The sequence below is a fragment of the Caretta caretta genome, chromosome 1, assembly GCF_965140235.1.
Source record: "Caretta caretta isolate rCarCar2 chromosome 1, rCarCar1.hap1, whole genome shotgun sequence".
In the NCBI taxonomy this organism is placed as follows: Eukaryota; Metazoa; Chordata; order Testudines; family Cheloniidae; genus Caretta; species Caretta caretta.
This window is the reverse complement of record NC_134206.1, coordinates 120,639,621-120,661,900: the sequence shown is the minus strand read 5'-3', so window position 1 is coordinate 120,661,900 and position 22,280 is coordinate 120,639,621. Positions and strand designations below refer to the sequence as shown.

The window sequence follows — 22,280 nt, the reverse complement described above, 5'->3', positions numbered from 1 at the left end:
TGAGCCAATTTTAAGGCAACCTTACCATGCAAACCAACAGTTACTTTTAAATAGCTGCATGCATTATTTTCAGTCAGTTTATACACGCTAATATACAGATAACCTCACAGTTACAACTTAAGTCTGATCAAACTGCCATTTAACTCACTGAAAAAACAGTATGATTGGGCCCCAGACAATCACATTGGTGGCAAGGGGAGAAAACTTGCCAGGAGCCCCTCCTTCCCTCATGCTTCCTAATGGGACAAAACCATCAATTGGAGTGCAGCAGGGGTCTACTAGCACTACGTCTGTTGGGATAGGGGGTGCCTGGAGAATTGCACTAATGGAAAGATGAGAGGGAGCTCACACTACACATTTCCAAAACGCGTTGCAGAGGCCACGAGTAAGTGTGCTTTGCCCTTCCCTATCCCTCAGGGACCCTGAAAGAATTTTGTCTGTTCTGCCATTTTACAAATGGGTGAACTGGCACCTAAAGAGATTACAGCCAAACTGTTCCAACAAAGGTGCCTGTATGTAGGCACCTAAATGCATATTTAGCCACGTAGGTCAAAGTAGCTTAATTTTCAAATTCTCATTGACTTCAGTGGGAACTACAACTTGGGCACTTCTGAAATTCAGACCACTTTGATTTAGGTACCTAAGTACAGATTTAACTGCCTCACTTTAAGGCACCCAGACTTGAAAAAATAAGCATAAGTGACCTGCCCAAGGCCATACAGCAAAACAGCAGCAGAGCCAGATGTAGAATTCAGGAGTTCCTGGTTCCTAGTCATATGCTCAGTCCACTACATGCTGCTGCCCTTCATAAATAAATGGTAGGAACAAGAGCACGTTATCCTCGGTCATCACCAGGTCACCTCATTCACCTGAGAAATACTCATTCACTTGAGGAGCAGATCAGTAGGAGGATAAATATCATACACATCTTAAAAACCCAATGCACCTATCTGTTCTTAGCTCACTCTTCTGGAACCTCTCACCCAGCAGTACTTCCCTTCCACCTTCCCTGCACTCTCATTTGGCATTACAGTCTGGCAGCTCAGCTCTGTTCATCAGCATTGTATTACTGCATGGGCCACTTTCATGTTTTATTTTATCTTTTAAAAGGTACACCGGAATAGCCCTGATGCAGCCGACAAGCTGATGCCAAGAGAAAAAATAATGAGGTACTGGCATAACTGTCACAGCCTGACCCATATGCTGAGTATATCAGGCTATGATATTTTCCAGATTCATTCTATTCATCTGAAATCTGGAACCGCAGCTCTCAGAACACCAAGGGTGAAATTCTGATCCCACTGGAGTCAGTAGGAGTTTTGCCATTGATTTCAGTGGGGCCAGGATTTCACTTCAAAGGTTAGCAACTCCAAACTCACCCAGGCCCCGTTGTCTGGTATCTTTACTATTTAAAAAATTCAGAATTTGACATAAAAGATGGATTAAAAGGTTTAAGAAATATGCCAACATACAGCAAAGCGGTGTCTGTCATACGCACTTGTGTTTCTGTGAGAATGGCATGCAGAGGATGATATGGTTGAAGATGGTGGTGAGGATGATGAAGGTGAGGATGAGGTCTCATCTAAGCCTTTTGGATTTATCCAGTAGGCACGAGTATCCCGATTACCTTTCTTACTAGTACAGCTGATGTCACACTGGAAAACATCTTCACAGCTATCGCTGTGCAAACGCTCTTTCTGGAGAAGTTTGTCCACTCTCTGAATAATGCACTCCAGACTTTTGTCAACATTCAACCAAACTTTTTCCTTGAAAGAAAAATGTCCCCTTTTCAATTAAGAAGATCCCAACATTAGATGACAAGAACATTTGCAAAAAAGAGATACTTTGCATGCTGTGGTTCTAGACAAAATTGCTTAGGAAAGTTTGCGCTTTGCCATTGCATTTCTACATACATACTCCATATGTATCTACGTAAGTTTAAAGTGACATCCAAATGTTAAGCTGCAGAGCTGTGTGATAAATTTGTCATACAATTCTGACTCTCGTAAGCCGTCTGCCCACTAACCCATTTCCCCGGTTATTATTTCAACTTCAAATGCACATTTTTTTTAAACCATCAACCTAACAGGGAAAATGTTTCCTCCTCCTTCAGCCAAATGTGGAATTTTCTTCTCAAAAGTTACACCTGTCTGAGGTCCAGAATGGATAAAGTTTAGTCTGGGCCAGTGACAGCTTTTCCATCCCTGAAAAATTGTTACTTTAAATTCCAGTGCCCAGTGTTCTTGCATAACTAGAAATGGAACTTAGTACCACTGGAAAGGGAAGTCCCCAGCGTCCCAATGGGATCCATCACTCACTTCTAGCTTTAAAATGGCTAGAGCGCTTACTTTAAAGCCATGCTATTTTTAGGTACAGAAAGACTATTTTAGTTCATTTTAGAGGGTTTTTTGGTGTCTCCCTTTTGAACTCTGCATAGTTTGACTCATTAGCTAAAATTTTCAAAAGTGGCCTCTAATTTTGTTGCCCAAATTGAGACACCTTAGGCCTGTTTTTCAAAAGTGCAGAACACACATCTGCAACTTCAGCTGAAGTCAATGAGATCTGTGGGTAATCAGTAATTTGAAAAATCAGCCTCTAGGTCTCCCAAGCCTGGCACCCAGAAACTGAGACTTCCAAAGTCACAGACTACTTCTAAAAAAGTTAGCCAAACTAACTAAGGAATCTGAATTTACAGTGGAGGGATACAAAAATAGTTCCAACAACAAATTTTAAAACTAAGACAAGACATTCCTAAAAGATTTTCCTTGTAAATCCTGTAAATGGGTATAAAGATTTTATTGGCATCCATTTGGGATGACCTGTATAACACACTTATGAGTAATGTGGCCATCCAAACTCATGCTGATAAAACCTTTATACCACAGTATCAAGTACTTTTATATGTAGCTGGTGTGTCTATTTACACACACACACACAGTACATATGTGAATATAAAAATACATGATATTGTGGTATAAAAGTTTTTATATATATATATATATGTACACACCCATAATTTCCCGTACATACTATTATAGCATAATGTAAAATCAATAAGCCATCAGATACAGAAGGGAAAGTTTACATCATTATTAGCTCTAAAATGCACTGACGTTATTTCTTTTCCTCCTGTATTTCATAGGGTTAATCACAATTCTAATCAATTTCAACAATTTTAATAAACACTGCATTCAATTCTGTTTCACTACACTGTTCGGACAGCTCAATTCTCATTTAAATTGGCAACATTAGATGGAAAGTTATTTAATTCTTGGTGCGACCTGTTTTAAAAGGCAGCTCATAATTAAAACAGAAACAGACACCTCACTTAAATATTTAGATTAAAAAAACAAGGAAAGCCTTTGAAAAGCTGTTTTTCAGAACTAATATCTAAGCGTATACTGCAAGAGTTCTATTTTTTTTCCTTCTTTTTTGGCTGCGTATGGAGATTGATAAAGGGACACCCTGCACAATGTTTCTTAATTGTTTCATTAAAAAGAATACTCAATTAACTTTCAATATAGAACTGACTGCAGTACAGCCAGGTGGCCCAAGTAACTGAGGGCAGGTCTGCACTTAAAATGCATTGATGCAGCTAGAAGAAAAGGAGTACTTGTGGCACCTTAGAGACTAACCAATTTATTTGAGCATGAGCTTTTGTGAGCTACAGCTCACTTCATCAGATGTATACCGTGGAAACTGCAGCAGACTTTATATACACACAGAGAATATGAAACAATACCTCCTCCCACCCCACTGTCCTGCTGGTAATAGCTTATCTAAAGTGATCAACAGGTGGGCCATTTCCAGCACAAATCCAGGTTTTCTCACCCTCCACCCCCCCACACAAATTCACTCTCCTGCTGGTGCTAGCCCATCCAAAGTGACAACTCTTTACATAATCAAGTCGGGCTATTTCCTGCATAGATCCAGGTTTTCTCACATCCCCCCCACCCCCATACACACACAAACTCACTCTCCTGCTGGTAATAGCTCATCTAAACTGACCACTCTCCAAGTTTAAATCCAAGTTAAACCAGAACATCTGGGGGGGGAGGGGGGGGGGATGACATCTTCATCATCTGGACCCATGGAAAAGAAGCCCTTGAGGAATTCCACCATGATTTCAACAATTTCCATCCCACCACCAACCTCAGCCTGGTCCAGTCCACACAAGAGATCCACTTCCTGGACACTACAGTGCTAATAAACAATGGCCACATAAACACCACCCTATACCGGAAACCTACTGACCGCTATTCCTACCTGCATGCCTCCAGCTTTCACCCTGACCACACCACACGATCCATCGTCTATAGCCAAGCTCTGCGATACAACCGCATTTGCTCCAACCCCTCAGACAGAGACAAACACCTACAAGATCTCTGTCAAGCTTTCTTACAACTACAATACCCACCTGCAGAAGTAAAGAAACAGATTGATAGAGCCAGAAGAGTGCCCAGAAGTTACCTACTACAGGACAGGCCTAACAAAGAAAATAACAGAACGCCACTAGCCGTCACCTTCAGCCCCCAACTAAAACCCCTCCAACGCATTATTAAGGATCTACAACCTATCCTAAAGGATGACCCAACACTCTCACAAGTCTTGGGAGACAGGCCAGTCCTTGCCTACAGACAGCCCCGCAACCTGAAGCAAATACTCACCAACAACCACATACCACACAACAGAACCACTAACCCAGGAACTTATCCTTGCAACAAAGCCCGTTGCCAATTGTGCCCACATATCTATTCAGGGGACACCATCACAGGGCCTAATAACATCAGCCACACTATCAGAGCCTCGTTCACCTGCACATCCACCAATGTGATATATGCCATCATGTGCCAGCAATGCCCCTCTGCCATGTACATTGGTCAAACTGGACAGTCTCTACGTAAAAGAATAAATGGACACAAATCAGATGTCAAGAATTATAACATTCATAAACCAGTTGGAGAACACTTCAATCTCTCTAGTCACGCAATCACAGACATGAAGGTCGCTATCTTAAAACAAAAAAACTTCAAATCCAGACTCCAGCGAGAAACTGCTGAATTGGAATTCATTTGCAAATTGGATACTATTAATTTAGGCTTAAATAGAGACTGGGAGTGGCTAAGTCATTATGCAAGGTAGCCTGTTTCCTCTTGTTTTTTCCTACCCCCCCCCCCCCCAGATGTTCTGGTTTAACTTGGATTTAAACTTGGAGAGTGGTCAGTTTAGATGAGCTATTACCAGCAGGAGAGTGAGTTTGTGTGTGTATGGGGGTGGGGGGGATGTGAGAAAACCTGGATCTATGCAGGAAATAGCCCGACTTGATTATGTAAAGAGTTGTCACTTTGGATGGGCTAGCACCAGCAGGAGAGTGAATTTGTGTGGGGGGGTGGAGGGTGAGAAAACCTGGATTTGTGCTGGAAATGGCCCACCTGTTGATCACTTTAGATAAGCTATTACCAGCAGGACAGTGGGGTGGGAGGAGGTATTGTTTCATATTCTCTGTGTGTATATAAAGTCTGCTGCAGTTTCCACGGTATACATCTGATGAAGTGAGCTGTAGCTCACAAAAGCTCATGCTCAAATAAATTGGTTAGTCTCTAAGGTGCCACAAGTACTCCTTTTCTTTTTGCAAATACAGACTAACACGGCTGTTCCTCTGAAACCTGTCATTGATGCAGCTGTGTCACTGTAGCGCTTAAGTGAAGATGCTCCTGCACCGATGGGAGAGAATTCTCCTGTTGGCATAGTTAATCCACCTCCCCGAGAGGCAGTAGCTAGGTCAGTGGGAGAAGACGTCAACATACCACCATCTACACGGGGTGGGGTTAGGTCGGTATAACTTACTTGCTCAAGGGTGTTGATATTTCACATCCCTGAGCAACAGAGTTATACCAGCATAGGTCTGTAATGTAGACTTGATCTGACTCTGCTATTATGCAAGAAACTCAGGCTAATTTTTCAGTGCCTGCTTCTGCTCCTGCAGCTCAAAGGGCAGACAGAGAGAGGGCAGAAGGAGCACTTCAAGACACTTATCAGTGACCCCTTTGGGCAACTAACAACATGTCTACCTACGAGGACTACAGTGACATAGCTGTGGCACCATACCCCATAGTGTAGATGCAGTTTAGAGTGATGGAAGGCATTATTCCCTTGCTGTAGGAACCCCACCTCCCTAAGCTACAGTAGCTAGGTTGAGCACAACGACATCATAGAATATCAGAGTTGGAAGGGACCTCAGGAGGTCATCTAGTCCAACCCCCTGCTCAAAGCAGGACCAGTCCCCAATTTTTTTTTGCCAAAGATCCCTAAATGGCCCCCTCAAGGATTGAGCTCACAATCCTGGGTTTCGCAGGCCAATGCTCAAACCACTGAGCTATCCATTCTTTCATCAACCTAATTGCATCAACACTTAAAATACAGGTTGGCACACAGGGGTGTGGATTTTTAACACCCCTGAGTGCCACAGCTATGTCAACATACATTTTAAGTGTAGACCAGGCCTAAAACATGCAGTGATGTGCTCCAAAATAAGACTTGTAGATATCGGTGACAAGTGGCTAGTAGCTACATGCTAAGGGTCATAGGGCTAGGGAATAAAGGGATACTAAAAGGGAAAAAAGGAGATGACATCAGCAGACATCATCCCTCCATTCAGCAAACCTACCCATTCCTCTTCATGCCAATCCACCTGCAGAGAAGATCGGCTATTTCTTCCTGTCCATCTTGCCACAAGGGTGTCTTGATCATTCCTTAGCATCACTTGTTCCCCCTCTCCAGAGGTTGGAGATGCCTTTGAGGCTATATAATCTGGCCTTGCAGCATTTAATCCATGTATTGAATTTGCCAATAACTTGCAATCACAGACAGTGACAAGCTGCCGTGTCTAAAAATGATAGAAAACAGAATTTGAAAGCATTTTCACTTTTAAATCCTTATCTACATTCTTATTTTTTCATTAAAAAAAACTACCCTCATTTTGAGTTTGTGCTGCTTATTTTACAGCAGGGCCTTAAAAGGATGTATAGGAAGCAAAAATGTGAAGTGTAATTTTCAAAAATGTATACTGACATTTTAGGACTACACATGCTGAATATTTAACAAATACCTACAGTTCCTAGTGCATCTACCTAGAACCAGCACTTCATTTTCTGTTAAGTGAAACAGTCTTTAAAAAACAAACAAACACACACACACCACACCTCAGGCACCTTTCTACAGTCCACAGAAATTGGTCTCCTCTGGTATGGCAATGTTCCATTTAGTTTAATATCCTGTCTCAGCCAATGGCTAATAATACATGCTTCAGAGGAAGGCATGAAACATCCACCTCACTGTGCAATACTGTATCCTGGGGGGGAATTTCTTCCTTATTCTGGCAAATGATGTACGTAAGCCCTGAAGCATGAGGATTGCTGACCTACCTTTCTCCTAAATAACATAACTTCAGATACTATTCTTATTCACCTATTTAAAAAACACCTTACTAAACTATGTGCCTTAATATCCAGCAGCAGAGAATCCACAGGTCAGATATACACCATGTACAAGTATTTTTTCTGTATATTTTTAACTTTAATTTCATCACATACATTCTTGCATTATGGGAAAGTATACAGGCACCCCAAGTGGGTTTACAGTAAATTAACTATCAAATGCATTCTCTGTCAGAGTACTGCTTATTTATTAACTATGCTTTCTTAGAACTCAGGCTACTACAACAAAAGAGTTCTATAAAACTGCATTTGTTCTTGTCCTTGTGAAGAAGTTTCATTCTGATTGCCTGTTCAGTCCATTTTTATTGAGTGGAGTGTAGCCCAGTGGGCTAGTTTACCTCTATTATATTCACTGCTTTGCATTATATTCTGCTTTATTATATTCAGCAGTAATGCAAGGAACCTACAGGCTTGTATCCTGTAAGTCATTGGCTTCAGCAGTTAGCATGAGGCCTATGACCTTTGGCATAGATAAACGTAGGTAATTCATAAGTTCTGGAGAATTGGAAGTAGAGTGTAGGGGTGGAATCTTGTCCATAATGGACATCAGCCAACCACAGAACATAAGTGATACCAGCTTCTGGTCGGAACATCCGACCACAAGAGTGCCATGACAACCAATTGACACATATGATAATGGAGAGAAATCATAAATGCACTGACCTATAGAAGGACACCTTAACATTGGTAAGGGAAGGAAATACAAATAAGGAAGAGGGGAGAAACCCTTACTGAATATGCATTAGACATGGTAACATCAGCGTAACATATTATAAAAGTGGCATCCCAAGGGCAGTTGGGGTAGAGCAATGTAGCCCTTGGGAGGGGCCAGAATGATGGTCACTGATGAAGGTGACGGTGACGAGGAAGATAATGGCTAACATTTCAGGTTGTTCTGCAAGGGATGGTGAGAGTATGGATGTTCAGATGTACTTTCTGTATTATTGCTATCTACCTTACTGAGTTAGAGTGTTTGACTTTGCTAAACATATTAATAAATTATTTACTTGTAAATATAAAAGAGTTCTTATAGTGTGAGTGTTGCACCTGTGCATATCGGGGTTCCCAACAATAAAATAATTTAAATAATACCAGCCCTGATCTTGGGACAAGAACCTGTCGACCCTCAAAGTGATAACTGGGGATTTTTATTCATAATCTATAGATCAGGCTACAGGAGTCAAGTATTAATTGAACAGCATCACTACAATTTGCCCCAAGTTCATGTCATTATTATACAAATGGAACGATAATGAATACTCCTTGTGGTGTTCCAGTTTCTTCAAGTTCCAGTTGCATGATATGAGCTCAACAAACCAATCAGTGATTATAGAGACATGAGTATGAAAGTGAATTTAGGATTTTCTTCTCTGGGATGTTGTGACTGGACATGTGGTGGAGATGATACTTTAAACTTGGGGAAGGAAGTCAGTAGGTATCACTCTTCTTTCTCGGTCCTCACCACTCCATCCATAGGAGGTGGAGGCAAGAGTGAGTGGAAGAGAAGAGAAAACCTGAATAAATGGTGGCAAATTCAAAAATTCCATCTGGATTTATCTTCCATTGGGGCTGGGTGGGGCCACAAAAGAGACCATTTTTGGATTTTTCAGGGAGCTCACAAAAAAAGGGGTGCTTCAGAACGTGTCTCACTTCACTTTTATCAGTGATTTTGTTTTGTTGTTCTCGTACCTTATCTGCCAAAATGGCAAGTGATCTTTCAAGGCCATTAGCTGATCTATCCTTGGCAGCTCTCGAGAGCCTTTCAGCATAGTAACTGACTTGAGTTTTCAGGGTGTTGATTTGTGCAATAATTTCCTTTGCTCTAATAATGTCCTGTGGTATGTATATTATAGACTGGGAGCTTGTTGAAGTGCTGAAAAAGAAGAAACAATTTAAAGACAATCTATCAGAAGGTATAAACGCTCTAGTCACACTTCTTCATGCCGAAAAAGGAATTGCAGACAACAAAATTTACCTAAGCTAACAATTAACCGTGGAAGACCAATTGGGCAATTAAACAGCAGGAACACTTATACCTGAGCACCTCTGTATTTAATGAAAACGTTCAGATGCAAAATTACTAATGCTAAATGACTGTGCTCACAGACCACATGCAGGAAGGACAATTTTCTGAAGAGAATGTGCATGACAAATTTTGTCAGCAGCGACAGAACCAGTTTCCTTAGGTTGCTTGCTCCACTCTCTTCCCAAAATGCAGACACTTTACACAGTTACACCTGATATCTCCTTGCCAGGTTAGGAATTTTAGCCTTGTCTGCACACAGCTATATCACTTTAACTACACCAGCAGAGTTAAAGCTGTACAACCCACCCTACTGTGGACACAGTTACATTGATATCATAGTACTTACACCAGTACAGCTTATTCCCAGATGAAAAGGAGAATAGACTACACCAGTAAAATGCATCTTTATATCAGTGTAACTGCATCCACATTAGGGTTGACCCATTATAACTATTTAGGGGGGGAAAACCACACCCTGAACTGAAATAGTTATACCAGTAGAAAGTCTCTAATCATGAAACTCGGGCTGTGGAGCTACAAAATTGCAGTGTAGACGTTCAGGCTCAGGCTGGAGCTTTGGGTCTAGGATTTCGTGGGGCTTCAGTCTGAGCCATACATCTCCACTGCAATTTTATAACCCTCCACTCAGAGTCAGCTGACGTACCAGCTGCATGGAACAGCATGCAGATGTTTTATTGCCTTTGTCTCTGCTCAGGGTGTGACAAGCGTGCTTTCCTATTCTGGATGAAGTGTCAAGTCAGAGATGCCTAAACTGGCACATGGTAATTTATTTCTCCTCCGCCTCACTTTTTCCTGTCATTAATTGCTTCATTGTAGCCATTAGACATAAAAGTACCTATTGTTAGTGTAAACGCCAGCTGTTTGGTGGACAAAGCCATGCTTAGCATATCAGAGAGCCTAATTTCCCAGGTGCAATTGCCTCAAATCACTCTCTCTGAGTCTGAATTCTTTTGCTCTGGGGGAAGGGTGAGGGGAGTTAAGCCACTGATGGGGAACATATTTTAATTTTTATAACTTTTGCAAGGAAACTTGAGGAATGTATATTCTATTTCTGGGGGAATTCTGCACCACTGCACATGTGCATAATTAATGTGCCATACATATTTTAACGTTTTTTGTGTGCAGAAAATAGCTTCTGCCAGAACATTGTTGCAGTTCTGCCTTTTGCCCACCGGGGGGCGATGTGGTGATAGAACAAAACAGCCGCTCCCAGCCAGATAGAGAAGAGAAAGAGCCTGCAGTGCCTTCTTCACAGTGCCTGTTGGGCCAGGGCAGGAGACAGGATATATGGGAAGGCAGACAGCCCGGGGCTGCTGGGGAGTCAGACAGGGACTTATAAGGGCTAGTTGGGGAGGACAGACTGCAGCAGGAACTGAATGGGAGTGCAGGTGCAAAGCCACATGGGGACAGGTGCAGGGCCACATGAGGGAAGGGGGATGGCTGAGTGGGGGCACAGAGACACATAAGGAGAGGGGGAGGGGTGAAGAGACACATGGGAGCAGAGGAGGGGTGCAGAGACATGTGTGGACAGGAGGAGGGGTGCAGGGACATGTGGAGATGGGGGAGTGGGTGTCTGAATTGGGGTGCAGGGACATGTGTGGACAGGAGATGCAGGGACACATGGGGATAGGCAGATGTGCCAGACTGAATGGGAGAGGCTAGGGGTCAGCCAGGGTCTACATGGAGGAAGTTCCCTAACAATCTCTTCCCCACCCCACCCCAAAAAACCTGTTCCATACTTTTCCCACCTGTACCCAACAACCCTCCAAGTTCACATCCAGGCTCCTTCCCAGCAATTACTTTCCTCTCTCTCAGCTCCTCCATTACCCCTGACTCCCCCAAGCCTTTGCACTACTTCTGAGGGGTATGGGAAATATGGTTCTGTATTGTAGTTTAAATGAATTATTACTCAGAGTTCTGAATTAATATGCCTAGTAAGGAATCTATTTGTCAAAAAACATTTCTGAATCTTTTTTGTTGTCTGTATTGTTACAGACATACTTGCTGACAGGTATTTTGAAATAGATTACCAAAATAATCGAAACTGGTGTGATTATACTGTGTTATTTTGACAAATAAAATTTACAGTATTTTAAAATATAATATGCAGAATTTTTAATTTTTTGGTGCAGAATTCCCCCAGGAGTAATATTCACTTTTACAAAGTGCTCATGAGATAATGCAGGATCCTCTCATGGGGCACACTTAAAAAGCAATTGTCCTAGAATCCAATCTGAAGGCATTTTCATAGATAAATAGATTTTAAGGCCAGAATGGACCATTATGATTATCCAGTCTGACCTCCTTTAAAAGGATAAGTATCATGTTTGAAGGATGTAAAGCAGATGTAACCCCTGAAACGGGCATCATTCTATGTTCCTCTGGTCACACACACCTTTCTACAGGGAACAGAAGGACATTTGATCCCCTACACTCTATCCATACATGAAACAGAGCTCCTTTTTAAGTGCTTTTACTGCATACTGATTCAGCCTACTCCTTGGTGTCCAGTGTTATTGTTGACAATTCCTCTGATAAATTTCTTTCCACTATAGAATGGTTAACATGCAGAAAGATGATTTATTTGGCAGGAAGGCCATGCAGCATGTTCAGATTAGACTCTTACTAAAAAATAAATACATTTCCCTGGGATGGTCAGAGGAAAGAAACTATTATGGCATGAAGTTCACACGTATTCATTTTCCAATCTGCAATCACTCTTTCAAATGAACAGCTGTCATTCTGCACAAGTAAGCTATATTATATGCTTAACAGATCCTTATCCTTAATTTTTTTTAAAAAAGAACACACAAGCTGCACGTCACTAGATGTGTAAAGTTATAAATAAACAATTTGCATTCTGTGGTGCTTTCAGAAGACATACATGGTCTAATATGTGGACCTGATCCAAAACACACTGCAGACAATGAGAGAATCTTTCTATTGACTTCAATGGGCTACAGATCAGGCCACAAGAAGTATGGTCATAATAATCAGCAAATCAACTCCAAGTACTTTAAGGGGAAAAAACTGCACACGGGTTAGGAACATGTGTATAAGTGTAGAGATAAATTTCAAATTTATAAACCAGGCCCGTTATAACATTATAAAGGCTTAAAGTCATGTGTTATCTCATCCAGTAGAAGTGAAAGGTTCAAAAACTGTTTTGTGTAGCTGTCTCTCTTCCCCTCTGTTATCTATTTTTCTTTGGAAGTAACAGAGGAACAGATGAACACATTGTATTATTCTAATTTGCAAAGTCTCCTGACTTCATAAAAATCAGAGGCAGGTATGAAGTTAGCTGTTCATTACAAAATAAAAGTTGCAGTTGGAAGGACAAATTCATTCATATATCGTGTTCTACGAAGCAGCTACAGACATTTAAAGCACAATTAATGGTGTTATGATGCACAACATTAAAAAAATCTGCACACTTTAAAATATACCAATGTTTGCCCCATCCCAAAAGAAAGAAAAAAAAAAACCTCTCTCTCCAAACTCTCAGAAACAGAAAACTCACCAACATTCCTCATAACTGCTAAAAAAAACAAAACCAAAATAAAATTAGCAGATTGTTTGCAAATACTGAAAGCAGAAAACAAAGCAAAGTAAGTTTGGGAAAACGTTTTAAATTGCTTAATATTTTCAAAAGGCATGTGCATATGATTAAACTTGTAAGCAAAATATACATATATTGCAGAATCACAGGAAAATGGGTTTTATTTGCTCTGGGTGCTATAAGTGTACAAGGAATACTCTTGCCAATAAGTGGAAAAAATAAAAGTCATCTGTACATAACACTGAAAATGAAAAAGATGGCACTAAATTCTAGTATACTATGGTTTGCATAGCAGCAAAGAAGTCCACACAAAACTGACTTCTAACTACTACTCGTTTTTTCTATCTATTAATAGTGGATTCTGTTCTCCCCTTTAGAGCACTTCATCCCTAAAAATGTTAATGAAAGCTGTATGTAAACAAGGAGAGATTAGACTCTCAATACATTTTATTTAGTTACCAAAACATGCTCTACAGATTTTAATATAACATGTGATAAGGCATCCAAATGATGGGATCTTGCTATTGACACTCTCTTGGCCTAATGACATTCAGAGATTCATGCATTTTAAGGCCAGAAGGGACCATTATGAGTATCTAGCCGTATCTCCTATATAATACAGTCCAAATAGAATTAACACTCGCTACAGAAACTGACTCTGCCACTGCAGATTGACTACCCAGTCTTACACCTGAGATACAGTATTTTTTGCATTTACCGAAGTGTTACTGATTTCTTTTACTTATTACAATATTTCTGGCTTCTTTCTCCAAAGATGAAACCCTGGTGCTTTTTTTAGGAACTATTTTATGGTTCTAATTTTATACATTAGGTTTAGGATGTGATGCCTGAATTACACATACAGGTCAAGCCCCTTTAAGTCAATGCAGTTTGGTTTTCCAAGTTCCAGGACATCTCATTTTTCATTCTGCTTGCAAGGCCCCAAACAATCAGAGTAAGAAATGCTCCAAGACAGTGATGTCTGGATAAGCGGTGAGGATAAAATGCAATAAGCATACTTGATCTTCTATGCTTCTGATCAAATATATTTTAAGATTATCTTGGTAGGTACAGTATTTGTCCCTGCTCACTTTTATATGATTTGGAGATCGTCTCAAGCTTCATTACAAAAGTACTCTACATTAATATTGTAATAGGAGATACCCAATAGACTGAATAAGGAAACTTAGGTCCAACAGAGAAAGGGCCTGTAATTTGTGCTACCTTCAGGCAAACGATATTGCCGACAGGAAAGTTATTCTCCAGCATAGGATCAGAAGACCTGCAACTTTGTGAAGGCCCAGAAGAAAAATGCAGGATGGAAATGGAGGTTTTGAATAGATTTGATAGAAAAAAAGACATCAGTGGTTTAGGTGCTTAGATAAGTCAGTGATGAGGGCCCTGTAAGTAACTAAGTAGATGGATCTCCAATGCTTCTGAAGGCAGATTTTGGTATCAACAACAACAAAAAGTTCAGCCTAGCCTATTGGATTTACAATCTTTGCTAATACCATCCTGGAACATCCTGTATGTCAGACACACTTATAGGAGGCAGTTGTTAGTACTGGTCTCAATACTGTACCATTACATGTACTAGTCTGACTCTAAGGTTTCAACTGGCACTGCAAGTAGCCCTATCCATTACTAAAATTAGTGCCACTGATGGTACAATTAAGTAGCCTCCAAAAATACTGAATCAGATCATTCCCTCTCTCTGCGCCTTCCCACCAGCTCTGACTCCGAGGCAGGCTGCATTCCCAGCTTCTTGAAGCTGCACTACTAAAGTCTCCCCTTGGCTGCAGCTGCTCCTGTAGCCCCCAAAGGGGGGTTCTACAGTAAAGATAATGCAGCCCGGAGCCGAATTATCTTTCTCTTGTAAGTTCCTTGGGTATGTCTACATTGCAACTGGGAGTGTGCCTCCCAGCCTGGGTAGAAAAGCCACATGCTAGTTCTACTCAAGCTAGCAGGCTAAAAATAGAAGTGTGGACACTGCAGCACTGGCAATGGCAAGGTCTAGCTGCCCCATTCCCTGAGTCCTTTTATTCAGGTGGCTAGCCTGTGCCACTCTACGCTGCAACATCCACACCTCTATTTCTACAGTGCTAGCCCAAGTAGTCACCTGGGCTGCAAGAGCATGCTTCCTGCTGCCGAGTAGAGATACCCCTGGAAGCCTGAAGGGAAACTGTGTCTCCCTTCCCCTTCAGCACACCTGGCCTTCTCAATTTCTGCCTCAGCCTGCAGTGTGAATGGCTAACCCCCAGAAAAGCCACGGTGAGATCCGAAGGTGATCTCACAGAGATTCACAGAGGTGAATGATTCCCTCCTGCAGGGTAGAAAGGGGGAGATCAATGTATAGTGGGTCCTTTCTAGGCATGCATCTAGGGGGCACATTCTGGCCTAATATTTTTACTTTAATATGGATGGAGAACAATTAGTAACTACACAGCAGCAAAAAACCTGGGGCAATATAGAGAAACCTGGAGCAACTGGGCCCATAACTAAATCCAAGCTGTTAATAAGAAACTTGCATTTGAGGAACTGCTGCTGCCTCTTAGGGAGAGTAGAACAAGTCAACTGATCTGTCTTTGCATAGAGTTCTGAAGCTCTAGGGGAAGGATCAGAGGTGGACGACTCCAGCATAGAATGGGTGTCTAAGCATGTTGTGGTTTTAGGAAATTAGTAAGAGAAAGAGGCTAAGAAATTACTTTAGCCAACTTCTATCTGACTTCAGAAGGTAAATTAGAGTAATGCTAATCTCAGTTCTTCAGTTAACACCAGAGTCACAAATTAGGATATAGCCCAAGACAAAATTTACTTTGATTTGGAAAATGCTTCCCAGATGCGCTGAGGAAGCAAGCTAAAGGGAGTGGAAGTATCAAATGTAACATATTTAAAGAGATGCCAATGATATTTTCTACCTCCACAGCCAGACAGAACTTAAATTGAATTAAGCCCAATTCAACACTTAAATTGTTCAGTTTAGCTAGTTTAACAACAGTCTTGTAATATTAAATATTCCACAAAAAGTAATTTGAAAAGGAACTATCAGTAAACAAAAAACAATGGAAAAACTGTTTTTCTCTTCCCCCTCTTTGAGAAAAGCATAGCATAATCTTCATAGTATTTGGCAGAACTTCCAAATGGAGGTGCAACAAAATCATGGAATGGGATGATTTTACAAAGCCTGGAGATTAAGAAAAGGCAGGTGATGCATTTTATAACTCTTCTACTTACTGTTTCTTTGCCTCTTCAAATTTATGCAGCTTTTTCCGTAGACCCCCTGATTTAAAGCCTTGACAGTGAGCTGCTGGTGCTCCTATGGTTACTATGTCATAATTCTGATCTGGATGGACAAAAAGTGCTTACAGATGAAAGTTCATCATATTTACTTTGGTTGAATCTGTGGAAATTCAAACTACTGAAATATTCAAATATTCCTGAAATATCTCAAATATTCCTGACAGAGACTGAAGTCTTCAGAACAATTTTGAGTGTTAAAAAGTTTGGAATTGCATTAGTGGTGAGAAACTCCCATGTGCTACGAAGTAAAAGACCCTTGTTTGAAACTTGGACCCCTGTTTCTTGTTCTGGAAGACAATATTCTACAAAGACAATATTCCCATGTCTGGAGATGAAGGAGGATTAACCTTGATACCTCAGCCTATCATCCCTCCTATCTGAAGGATACACAAGGCCGCTAGGGTCGACAGGCGGATGGGGCTGAACATTAAATGAAAGGAGAAAATTAGGTCTTTTACAAAGAAGCAAGCTCAACCTAAACAAGTTAATGGCTTTTTACACATTTAAAGTGCAGCCCCTCACAATTAAATTAAACTAAAAAAAAAATATAACGGAGAGGGCCTCTGATGTCATGCCAACCAGAAAAGATCCTGGCAGCTCCTAAAACCAAAGGGGATCCAGCAGATTAATCCAGTAGATACAGCACAGGGATGGAAGGTGGGAGATTTGGGTTCTGTTTCCTAGCTCTGAGGCTGATGTGCCACGTGACCTTTGACAAGCTGATCTGCCCTTTGGTTTTGCCATCTATAAAACAGCGGTAATGATACTTACTTTACTTTACTAAAGTGCTTTGAGATCTAAGGATGGAAGCTGCTATTAAAATGTTAAATATTATTAGTACTGCACAGAAACTACACTGGTTTGGGGGAAACTTAGCTCTGGATGGTGGAAACCCAAAAAAGAGAATAATGTGTATATATATACACACATATACACACACACATATACACACACACACACGAGAGAGAAGTACCTGATCCTCCATCATCCTGGACTCTCATTCTCTGTATGTGTAAATTTGTGGGCACGAATTCCAATTTTTTATCAGCTTTCAAGCTACTTGCTTTAAACGAAGGGCCTGAGAAATGTAACAGAAAAATATTTATTCTGTATCTGCCCTATAAAACCATGACCAACTGCCAGTGTCAAAATGCCAACAAATGGGGATTGGGGTTACTTTCAACACTGGTTGCACATTAGGTGGGAAGTAATACTGACAGAAAGTATGATTTGCTGACTAGCAGACTTTTAGTTGTAAGTATATTCGCAAGGCACATGCTGTTAGCTACAAAAGCCACTCACCCGCCTAAACGGCTGGGGGGACTGGATGGTGCCAGCTGCAAGGAAGGGAGATACCCACTGAGGGCACCAGGTAGGCTCCTCCCCTCTTGGAGTTTCTGGCACTCATTCGCCAGGTGGGGCCAAACTGTACGATCACAAAAGTGAAGGGGCAACATAGGCTTAATTTAAAATCCACTTTCAAGACCCTGTGACCAACCCTCTGGTACGAGAAGACTCCGTAACATTGGGGGGGAAATGCCTATTAAAACACAAACCAATGCATAGTCAAATACATTAATTTTCATTGTATTTTGATGGAACATGGTCTCTCTATACACAAGTGCTGGAAGAGCATACAAGAATACAGTGCAAGAACCTGGAGAATGTATTCTTTTAAAAAAAAAACTAAAAATCTTCTGATTGCAAGGGGTGAAGAAATCAGTCCCACCAGAAGAACATTTACGACAGCAATAAGCAGACAAACAACTCTTCTAGTGCAGTCCATCTCACCAGCCTATGAGAATTTGTTTGTTAGGATTGCTATACTCACTTCCACTCCAATTTTGAGTAATTTATATATTGTATAGTATGGGAAAATACAACTAAACTGGAGGATGTTTACAGTTGAGGCATTCCAGGTCCCTGTACAATTATTGGATTACTTTATTTATTAGTAATAAATATTACTAGCTACTGGATCTGGTGGAGTCCAAATACTAATCTAAGAAGAATGAGTTGGAATTAGATATGCACTTAGGCCCTATAGCGGGGTGGTCACCTGCTCCCTGGTCTAGAAAGGGTTACAGCCAGCCCTGGGAGAGGGCTGGAGCTGTGGGTTAAAAGCTAGGCTGATTGGGGAAGAAGCCACAGCTGGGCCACGCCCCAATCAGAACTCAGCTGGCCCTGATAAAAGGGCTAGGAGCCAGGTGCTAGACACACTCTCCCTCCAGCTTCAGAGGGAGAAGGACCTAGCTGCCTGGGAGCCGTGGGTGCAGGCAACAGAGCAGGGCTGGGGAAAGGCGAGAGAAGCTGGGGAGCTCCTGCCTGGCAACTCCCCAGGCAGCAGACCCGGTGCAAGGCCAAACCAGGTACTGGGGTTGCAGAGGCTGCAGCCCAGAGGGTAGACAAAGGCAACAGGTGCAAACTCCCCTTGGCTACTGATGAATGGCTTGTACACTGCAGTCTGCCCCAGTGAGTGGTGGCTAGATGCTGACTGGCAGTAGCCATAGACTGAGGCGAGGTGGGGATAGAGGGTTGGAGGTTCCCTGGGGGAGGGGGTACTGCCAGGGGGCAGCACCCAAGGTAAAGGGACATGGGGGCCAGCCATATGCGAGACAGTGGCCTGGAGAGGGTGCCCCGGAGGCTGGAGAGCTAATTCCCAGGACAACCAGTGGGAGGCATCGTGCCGGTGAGTCTCCGCCTTGCTACAGGCCCCGATACAGGAAGCTTTAAACACATGCTTAAGTCCCTTGCAGAACTGGGGTCTAAATGACTAGCAAATTAAGTTTATGTTTTAGCACTGGACTATTATTTTCTCTTACTGTTGACGATCCCTGGAATCAATCCAGCAAAGCACCTGAGCACATACTTGACTTTAAGCATGGGAAAAGTCCCACTGACTTCACTAGAACGTTTATCATGTGCTTAAGTGCTTTGTTGGATCGAGGCCTTAAACAAAAAAGGTAAAGATACAACAGTCTCAAAGCTACAGGTGAATTTAATGTTTACCACAGACAATTGCTCTGTGGGTTCCAATGATCCATTATGCACAGACCAATACAAGTTCTGTGCTCAGTAATTAATATTGTAATATACTGTCACCTACACACGCCTGCCTTTCTAACAATCTGAGGTGGGATGCATGCTACAACGTTAGCATTGTGTACACTGAAACTTTGTTTTACTTTCCTGGGGTTTGGCTTTATTCTCATTGACTGGTCAGTGTCTTTTGAACTCGCGTATCACATGAAAATCACCCTTCCTCCCATTGGTCACTGCTGTTCTGTGCTTTCAGGGATAAATTCTTCCCCTCTGCAGGGAGGCCAGCACAAAGCCTACATACCACTTATAGCAAGTCCCACTTAACCCTTCAAAATAGAAGTTATGTGATGCCTAGACCTTTATGCTGGCCCTCTGTACAGAGCGGAATTTCACCACAAGTGAAGACACTGTATGTTAAAACAGCACCTTTGAACTATGAATGAACCCCCATCCTTCTCAACGGTTGTCAACAGGAGTTATGGATGTAGAACAAAAGGTATAATATGGCCTAACACGAATACATAATAGTAAGAGAAGTATAAAAGCAAACAAAATACACCCGATCATTTCCCCCATTCTGAATGAAAAACTGGACTAATATTAGGGTAAATAAAGTTACATCATTCCCCCATTTGTGCATAACTCAGTCAGTTATAAACTGCCTTATTTCCCATTTAGTTTTATTAAGATTTTGAAATAATTACACACATACACGCACACTCCTTAAAAAAGACGAAACACGGAAATCAAATAATTCCCATAATACTTTAGAGAGAGCTCAGTATAGGGGGAAAAAAACCCCACTGAGAATCTATCAAACAAAGATTTGGGGTTCTTGGAATAAAAACTAAAACCTAGATCATATAATAATATTACATTATTATATCTATAAGATATTAAAAATTCTAAAATTATTATTAATATAAAGAGTCAGAATGTATTGGGGATTTCTGAAGACAGTTCATTACCTACAGAAAGTTAGCTCCTGTTTATTATTATTATTATTAAGCTGAATCCGCTCAGCAGAATTTATATGGTCAGTTTATATTATTCCTGAGGGAATTCTGTGCCAAAAAATTCTACACAATATTTTAAAATTCTGCACATTTATGAATAAATAAATGTAGAGGCTCCAAGCCGCTGGCTGCACAGAGGTGGGAAAACATCCTGCAGCCCTCCCCTACTGCCCAGGACACAGATTTGGCAGTGAGGCTGCCCCCAACACTGACACAGTGCAAGGGCTGAGCCTGCCTTCCCACACCTGATGTGCCTGGTGCAAAGGTGCAGGGCCCCAGGCTATTTCTGGGGCGGGCTCAGCCCAGCAGGATCCAAGTGTAGAGAGGTTTAGTGTGTGAGGATCCAGGCATGTGTAAGAGGGTTGGGCAGAGTGGGGAGGGCATCGGGGTGTGGGTGGCTCAGTGGCCACTCTGGGTTTATGTGGGATCTGGATGCACAGGGGCTTGTTGGGGGGTTCCAGATGCAGGGGCAAAGGGACTCTGCAGGGAGTCCAGGTGAAGGTGGTGGGGGCTCAGCGGGGTGGTGGTCCAGGTGCAAGGTGGTCAAGGCAGTCCAGGTGCAAAGAGGTGGGGCTCCTTGGGGTGAGGGTTCAAGTGCAGGGGGTGGGGTGGGTGGAGTTTCCTGCAGCCAGGAGAGATTTCTGGGGCTGGTTCTGACCTGGCCCAGGCCCTGGCCACTCCCTGCAGGAGAAGAGTAAGTCTCGTCCTCCCCTGCGCCCAGTCCAGCTGGCACTAGCAGCTGTGCCCAGTGCATGGTAGGAGCCACCAGCCAGGGCATCCCCAGCCCCCCCGCAGTGATGTACCTCCCCACCAGCTGCACCAGGAGCCTGAAACAATGTGCCCATGCTTCTGGGGAGGGAGGCGTGACCACTCTTGCGGCTTCCCTTTGCTTCCCCATTAGAAGTCATTTTTCTGCGGGGAAGCAAAGAACTCTGGGAGTGGGGACATGAATTCTGCATGCGCATAGAAGCGCAGAATTCCCCCAGAATATATTATAGCACTTGATCATTAAGCATATAATAATTACTTATCATTAATTACATGAAATATAGAGGAGAGTAATGCTAATGGAAATCCACAGAAGAGAATGCAGGTGATAAAAATAATAAAATAACAAGAACAATTTAATGTAATTCATTTTTAAGGAAATTGCAGATTACTTTTTCTTTTCCAGACCTCACTCATTATCCCCTCTTTTGTATGTTAAGTTGCACAAATGACTATGATATTTATAAATTAGCTTCTTTGTACAATCACTATAAAACTTTATAATAGAGAGTACAAATATTTTGTCTGTTGATTTTTCCTAGCAAACCAAGAGTAAAACCACTTTTTTGGTTCTGAATCTTTGTTTTAAAAGGAAAGTAAGATGCATAACAAACATATTATCTATTATTACTGAAAATAAATCTTGCTGACCTTTGTATTGATGCAAGTCAGTTAGGTTTTCTTGATAAGTCAGTATAATTGTTTGGTACTGAGTAACTATTTGTCGACGAAGGCTCTCCCAACAGGGAGACAGCTCTCCCAGCTCTTCTAGTTCACAAACCCTACAAGAAGAAAGCAAAATGTTTTCAACTCAGTTGTACACCTGAGCAAAAAGAAAAAATGCAAGTGATGTCACACAGCAGACTCCTCAGGCAATACATTCTGAATTCCATGAAAAGAGTTCCAGGCGCAAGGGAATGTTTCAAAATGTACCTCCCAATACACCAGAATGGGCAAAATTAAGGCGCCTACTTTCTTTCCCTCCATTTATCCAGCGTTTTCAATAAGGGATAGATCCCAAGTGGGCCCATATGTGGCCACATGGGGGTAAG

The 22,280-nt window shown here is 41.9% G+C and overlaps 1 protein-coding gene across 20 annotated transcripts in view; it reads right to left on the bottom strand.

Annotated features, from left to right (window-relative positions):
* The window catches only part of INPP4A (inositol polyphosphate-4-phosphatase type I A), a 213,370-nt gene that overhangs the window by 34,863 nt on the left and 156,227 nt on the right, over positions 1 to 22,280 (bottom strand). For 7 of the 20 annotated variants that reach the window (XM_075130698.1, XM_048858480.2, XM_048858465.2 and 4 more), the window contains 7 exons: positions 21,880 to 22,010; positions 17,376 to 17,480; positions 16,337 to 16,445; positions 13,064 to 13,081; positions 9,186 to 9,369; positions 6,668 to 6,886; positions 1,499 to 1,766 (listed from right to left, as the gene is read on the bottom strand). In XM_075130698.1, coding sequence (XP_074986799.1) covers positions 1,499 to 1,766; positions 6,668 to 6,886; positions 9,186 to 9,369; positions 13,064 to 13,081; positions 16,337 to 16,445; positions 17,376 to 17,480; positions 21,880 to 22,010 — 1,034 coding nt within the window. The remainder of the gene's footprint in view (positions 1 to 1,498; positions 1,767 to 6,667; positions 6,887 to 9,185; positions 9,370 to 13,063; positions 13,082 to 16,336; positions 16,446 to 17,375; positions 17,481 to 21,879; positions 22,011 to 22,280) is intronic. The other 13 variants (XM_048858539.2, XM_048858527.2, XM_075130708.1 and 10 more) reach the window with 5 other exon arrangements.